The following is a 7030-nucleotide window of genomic DNA, read 5'->3' on the forward strand; positions in this document are numbered from 1 at the left end:
TTAGTCCGGGTATAAAAGGAAACCAGAAAACGTGCTGTACTTGTTGTTGTTTCCACCGTGCGCCTTGCCACCGTCCAGTTTCACATAAATTTCGTCCCCGGACTCGAGCTGCAGGACTACGCTGTTGCTGGCATAGTCGTAGTTCTGGTCTGCGTCTTGCGCTATGGCACTGGCTCGGACCTGCAGAATAGTAGAGTTTTGAGTTTTGACCAGGCAGTCTCTTTCTATCCCATGCCTGAAATGAAAACAATTGCTGCGCAAAGCGTGGTGATTTATTGATCTTTTGAGTCTTTTGGGATAATCGAAATAAATTAAGACCCACCTTTTGCACAGCAGTTGGAATTCTTAATGTATTTGGGTTGCGTACTGGCTCTCCGCGGCTATTAAGCTGCGGGCGGTAATTCACATACCTTTCAACAATCTTAATAGATGTGTTGAATATACATGTGCAGGTCTCGGGTTTAAAACTAGGATATACTTACCTGTCCGTTTTTGCATAAGTCTGCCCACATGCTGGTTCCGTCTCCTCCACGCATCAAGACGTGATAGGTGAAGTAGTAAATTCCAGACACCTGACAAGTGAACTTTCCGGTGGTTGGGTCATAGTGATTCCCAATGTTCGTGACAACGTCGTCGAATCTCAATACTTCATATCCCTCGTGGGGGGTTTTCAGACCAACATAAAATGCTATCTTTGCCCTGATAGTCGGAGAGCCTGTCTCTCTGTCGGTCTCGATGTGCTCAGTGCGTACCACGCCGGGATGACCAATTTTTCCAGAATCACTTCTATCCCCCGGCGGTCCTCTCGGACCCGGTGGCCCCGGTTCGCCGGGCGGCCCCCTCGGCCCGGGATTCCCAGGCCGACCTGGCTCTCCTTTAGTCCCTTGAACAAAAGTTTGAGTGGGCATCGCGCTTAAGTCCTGTATGACCTCAAGAGCGGTGGCGCTCGGTTTGGGGTTGTACGGGTCACAGATCATCCGGCAGGTACCCATCATTTCGTAGTGCGCAATGGTCTTGGATGTTTGGACCAGCAGGGGAATTGCGATAATAACAGCCAAAACCATGACGATGCCAACCACCGCGGCAACGGTTGTCTTTCTGTGGAGAGTCCGAGAAGCAAGAGCTAAAAAGTTCGTTTTGCTTTGGGACGTAATGGTGGAAGGTGGTGAGGATGCCAAAAGCCACGACAGAAAGAGAGCGGACCAATACAGAGTCAGAGGAAGAGAGGGGTTTCAGACCTTCCAGCTCATTGCCGCCAGTGTTCAGCGTGGTACCACTTTCATCTGGGTTCACTTGACTGACATGGGGAGCAGTGGCTGTGGCGGTACGCGAAGTGTCTCCGAGCACAGACCGGCTTTAATCCTTTTTTTGTCTGCAACGGGTCGCCATCCGTGACGTAGCATCTTAAGAACAAAGCCTTTGGCAATCTGAATAATAAAACCGTTACAAAAATCATGTCTTCTTTATGTATGAATTTTAATAAAAAAAAAAAAGTGTCTGAATATCCATCTTAGAAATTTCCTCTCTTACCTCCCTCATTTACATTCAAACCAGCTGAGAGCAGAGCAGGCTAATAAATTCATTCACATCTTTGAATATGGCTTGTATGATTAGGTGCAACTAGAGCAATCTGTATCTTATTTCACTTTCACTCTTGATTTCAGTGAGTTGTGACTGCTGAATTTGTGTCACCAAACACCTACTGTGAAATTCATCTGTCATGGCTTCTGAACAGTCAGATGGTTGGGGATTAATGTATCTAGGTGACAAACATTGCCGCTCTGACTTTTACAAATTGGGCAGTTACGTGACAACAAAAAGTTCTTGTTGTTTGATCTCGAGGCTACAGCTTTTGCTCTTTACCAGTAGCCAAACCCAAGTGCTGCATACACTGTTAAAAGAAGAAGTTATTTCACAGAACCTTACAGTACTATTTTACTGTTTATTTTGCTTTTTCTGCATTAAGCATACATGGTATAAAAATATAGTAAATAATTTTTATTAAAAATATTAACCATAAAATAAAATAAATAAATTTGGTGAGGAACTGGAAAACCTCCAATAGAGTATTCAAGGCAGGTATGTGAAGATATTGAAGAGACTGATGAAAACAATACGGAGGTGAACATAATTTTGAAGACTGTGGAGAGAATCAATACATCCATCCATTTTCGACCGCTTTTCCATTTCAGGGTTGCAGGGCTGCTGGAGCAAATCCTAGCTCACATAGGGCGAGGGACGAGGTACACCCTGAACCGGTCGCCAGTCCATCACAGGGCCAACACACAAAGACAAACAGAGATGAACAACTACTCATGCTTGCATTCACACCTACAGTGCTGTGAAAAAGTATTTGCCCCCTTCCTGATTTTTTACTTTTTTGCATGCGTGCCACAGTCAACTGTTTCAGATCATCCAACAATTTTAAATATTAAACAAAGATAACCCAAGAAAACATAAAATGCTGTTTTTCTGTGATGATTTTATTTGTTAAGAGAAAAATACTATCCAAATCTACATGATCCTGTGTGAAAAAGTAATTTCCCCCTTTGTTAAATGATGAGGTAACTGTGATTAATCATATAATTGTGGATATCTGACTTCAGTGTCATAGCCACACCCAGGCCTGATTCAGATCACTTAAATAAAACCTGTCTGACAAGGTGAAGTAGGCCATATTGAACTCAAGGCAATTGTAATTGACCCAAGTAATTGACATGTCTCAGTCTGGAAAAGGTTACAAAGCCATTCCATTCCAGTGAACATCACCGAGAGCCATTATCCACAAAGCATGGTACAGTGGTGAACCTTCCCAGAAGTGGCCGGCCTATAAATATGATCCAAGAGGTCACAAAGGAACCCGGAACAACATCTAAACAACTGCAGGCCTCACTTGCCTCTGTAAAGGTTAGTGTTCATGACTCTGCCATGAAAACCATAAGAAAGAGACTAGGCAAAAATGGCAGAGTTCCAAGGTGAAAGCCACTGCTGATAAAAAATAACATAAAGGTTCGTCTCACTTTTGTCAAAAAACATCTTGATGATCCCCAAAGCCTGTGGGAAAATATTCTGTAGGCTGATGAAACAAAAGTTGGACTTTTAGGAAGGAGTGCATCCCGTTATATCTGGCGTAAAATGAACACAGCATTTGATCAAAAGAACATCATGCCGACAGTGAAACAGTGGTGTCATGGTTTGGGGCTGCTTAGCTGCTTCAGGACCTGGACGACTTGCTGTGTGAAGGAACCATGAACTCTCTACCAACAAATCCTGAAGGAGAATGTCCGGGCATTAGTTCGTGACCTCAAGCTAAAGCCCACTTGGGTTCTGCAGCAGGATCCAAAGCACACCAGTAAGTCCACTTCTGAATGGGTTAAAAAAACAGGGGTTTTGGAGTTTTGGAGTGGCCTAGACATAAAAGTCCAGACCTGAACCTAATTGAGATGCTGTGGCATGCTGGAGCCAATCCCAGCTCACATAGGGTGACGTGTAGGGTACACCCTGGACAGGTCGCCAGTCCTATGGATAAAATAAAAAAAATGGTTGCATAGGTGGGGATTTAAATTATCAGTAGAGAAAGCAAAGAAAAAAACAATGAAAATGTCTTCATAAGGAACATAGTTGACAGTAACCTAAAACTAAAATTATACCAACAAGAACTGGAAAGAGTGAAACAATTTAAATTTCTAGGATTGTGGCTAGACCTATATTAGACTATGGGAGCATTGCATTTGGATCTGCAGCACATAAAACTTAAAAAAACAACAAAAAAAAACTGGACAATAAAATGAAGAAGAGAGAAACAAAAAGCTTTGGTGGGCAACAGAGGGAAAAGCTAAAGAAATTGATATCACAGCAATAAACATCACTGCAACACTTCCACTCTCAGTGACACAACCTTGGATACTTCTTGAACCTAGCATGGTTCTCACTCTGTTAAACAAAAAGCATAAAGATAAGGGATTTAATCACCAACCACAATTAACAAAGGATTATATAGGAAGTAACAATGATCACATTCAAATACATACAGATGCATCAAAAAATTCAGAGAACAAAATAGGTGTTTCATTTTTAATTCCAAAATTTAACATTAAAGGATGCAAGAGAATCATTGATGAATCATCAGCGTATACAGGAGAGATGATGGCATTATTATTGGTAGTCCAGTGGGGGTTGAAGAGGTGAGACATGGGAAAGCAGTATTGTTCTCTGACTCCAGCTCATCTCATAAGAACATAAAATACGCACAATCAGACAGCCGAAAGGATATATTATTGGTTATTCAACAAGCATTATTCAGAATCCAAATGATGGGACTGAACATAACATTAGTGTCGATACCTACTCATACAGGAATAACTGGGAATGAAACAATAGACAGGTGGGCAAAAGAACAAGAAACAATCACATCGACATTCAAGTTACATTGAGTAAAACCATAATGGTTTCTTTCAGAACAGGCAGATGGTTTTATAGAATTCAAAGTAGAGTTGGAATCACAAGAGAGACAGCAAGATCCCACAGAGAACAAACAGTAATATCAAGGTTTACGAATTGGTCATTCAGAACTTAACAGCACACTGTATAAACCTAGAAAATTCCTTGGCAGAAATTTAGAGAGTGACTCGGGGGGCTGCTGTCGGGACGTCGACTTGGCAGATGTACAGATATACTGAACCGCGTATAACTGTGTGCCAGAGAGCATTGGGTCGGACCGAGGCGTTGGGAACTGACGAAGCCCTTTGGATAAGAGGCAAAGCTTCTACTTCTCTAGTCCTGAGTTCAGTTGCTTTCCATTCAACTGTTGGACGGCTATTACTATGATCTGTTTGAATGAGAACATACACAGACATATGTCTTTAGACACACAACTATTTAATTGACACATACACCCTGTGACGCTATTGTAAAAACTGACCAATGCTGTCTATCTGTTGTTTGTCTGTGTGTGTCAGCTGTGTTTCTGTTTGTCTCATTATGTGCGTTCCTGTGTGCGTGTGCGAATTTTCCCTGTGTGTGCGTCTGTATATTTGTCTTTGTACATGTGTATATTTGTCTCTGTGTGTGTCTGTATATGTGGGTGAGTGCGTGTGTATATCAGTCTCTGTGTGTGTTCTGCAGCTTAACAAGAAGATAGAGAATCTTCAGCTCACTGACGCACTCTAACTTAAGTGTCCTCCACTCTAAGCCTCCAACATTCTGTGCAATACATGCACATGGGAAACTAAAATTTTCAGCAGAAATGAGGTGAAACGAGCATCACGCTTGAACAATCCCTGTTCGAAAAGTATAAAAGATATCAGAAAGATGAAAACACCACTTGAAAGACAACAAGTTTCCTCCGTTTTGACGGATTTTCGCCGTTTATGGCACCAAAATATCATATTATACCCAGAAAACGGATAGCACACCGATCCCAAACAGGCCCCCGATGATGGGCTTTGGTCCGTGGGGCTGAATTCAAAGCCCTCTGACGAGAAGCAAGACAAAATTCTTACGGAAGAGGAATAATAAAAACTTAATAAAAAAGAAAAAGAATAAAAAGAATAATAAACGCGCAGGATAACAATAGTGACTCTGGGCTCTGCCCAGAGTCCACCCAGAGTCACTAATAAAGAAACACATAACAGGAAAATGTGACTATTGTGATCAGCAGGAAACAGCAAAACGTGCCATACTGTACTGTACAAAGTATAAGGAAGAAAGAAAAGATCTAATTTTGAGTAAACTAACCAACCTAAATTAATCCATACAAACTTTTCAACAAATGTAACTATTGGTGGCAGTGGACATGAGAACTGGGCACGTCTGTGATTTCTTCCACTGCTGATTGGCCACCGAAACACCTAATTTGAAAAAACTTGGTGTCTGATCGTAGAACTGAAAGACATTGTGGAGCTGTTTCCAGCCTCTTATTCAAAACAGAAACCTTGTGCTACCTACAGCCAAAAATCTGTGACCATAGACAGTTGCTTTTAGAAATATTTCCTGGTACAAAACTATGCCCTAAACATAATGTTGAACATTATCCTGTGCTGATCAAGAAATTTGGTCTTATTGAGTTCTGGACAATACACTTTGAGGCAAAACACTCATTATTTAAAAAAGTGGTTCACAACACTGGGAACTTCAAAAATGTTCTGCACACTTTAGCCATAAGATATTATTATTATTTGACGATGCCAACAATTTTTAAACTGAGCATTGAGACTGTGCAAGTATCAGTTGTGTCTTTGGGCATCTTGGATGCTGCTGTCAGAGAGACTTTATGGAATAAGTTTAAAGGTCTGGACTCTGTCCCATTTAAGTAAGCAGTGGAAGTGAAGGAAACAAAGTATTCTAAAGGAATGGTGCTCTCAGTTGGGCAGACAAGTGGAGTAGAAGATTTTGGGACAGTACTGGAGATCTGTGTAGTGCATGGTTGCATATCATACATTCATCATAGAACTATTCACAGGTGCCTTCCTGGAACATGTCATGTGTTACCAGCTGGCCAAAAGAGACCCTAAAGTAACTATGATCTGTTGCTGCATATCCAGTTGAAGGAAAGCTGCTCATCAGTCCAAGGACGTTCCTGTTACATTAAGGTAATTATTGTTTAGGGAGGGTTGTTTTGTACAATTAAATACACCCTTCCTCTGTGTAGCATCTAACAGGATAGTAAACGTTTGATCAGCACAATCACATACACTTTACTGCAGTAAATGGGCCTATTTTATCATCTAATTTAAACTGATGTAAAACCTCTTTTATATTCATTCAAAAAAAATAAAAAAAGGTTTGTTAATATTAAGTGTTTTCTTGTTTGTTCAGTGTGTTTCAGCTGTTGGTGACTCCTCAATGATGCTTCTCCAATTTATCGTGTCACCTCAGTAAATAAGGCATGTCACCCTACAGGATGTTCCCTCGTCAGTCGATGAACTGCGTATAGTACTGTGCCACACTGTGGGCCTCAGAAGGAACTTCATATTACAATTTGAAGATCCAGACTTTGGGAATGAGCTCTGTAATTTAACAGATATCAAGG

At 41.3% G+C, this 7030-nt stretch overlaps 1 protein-coding gene across 2 annotated transcripts; it reads right to left on the bottom strand.

Annotated features, from left to right (window-relative positions):
- c1ql2 (complement component 1, q subcomponent-like 2) lies at positions 1 to 1067 on the bottom strand. 2 transcript variants are annotated; one of them, XM_029506937.1, is made up of 3 exons: positions 753 to 1064; positions 483 to 719; positions 1 to 180 (listed from the first exon to the last, which is right to left on the bottom strand). In XM_029506937.1, the coding sequence occupies exons 1-3, from the start codon at positions 1062 to 1064 to the stop codon at positions 1 to 3; spliced, it is 729 nt and encodes a 242-aa protein (XP_029362797.1). The 2 variants fall into 2 exon arrangements, with proteins under 2 accessions (XP_029362797.1, XP_029362798.1); XM_029506938.1 differs by having other exon boundaries at positions 483 to 1067.
- Between the last annotated feature and the right edge of the window lie 5963 nt (positions 1068 to 7030).

This window comes from Echeneis naucrates, chromosome 7 (genome assembly GCF_900963305.1).
Source record: "Echeneis naucrates chromosome 7, fEcheNa1.1, whole genome shotgun sequence".
Classification (NCBI taxonomy): Eukaryota; Metazoa; Chordata; class Actinopteri; order Carangiformes; family Echeneidae; genus Echeneis; species Echeneis naucrates.

What these genes read in the sequence shown, in the direction of transcription:
- c1ql2 (XM_029506938.1), bottom strand. Translation starts at nt 1,064, where the DNA reads ATGGTTTTGGCTGTTATTATCGCAATTCCCCTGCTGGTCCAAACATCC. An exon ending in ACTTATGCAAAAACGGACAG is followed by an intron (nt 181 to 482) that starts GTAAGTATATCC and finishes ACTATTCTGCAG; the next exon opens with GTCCGAGCCAGTGCCATAGC.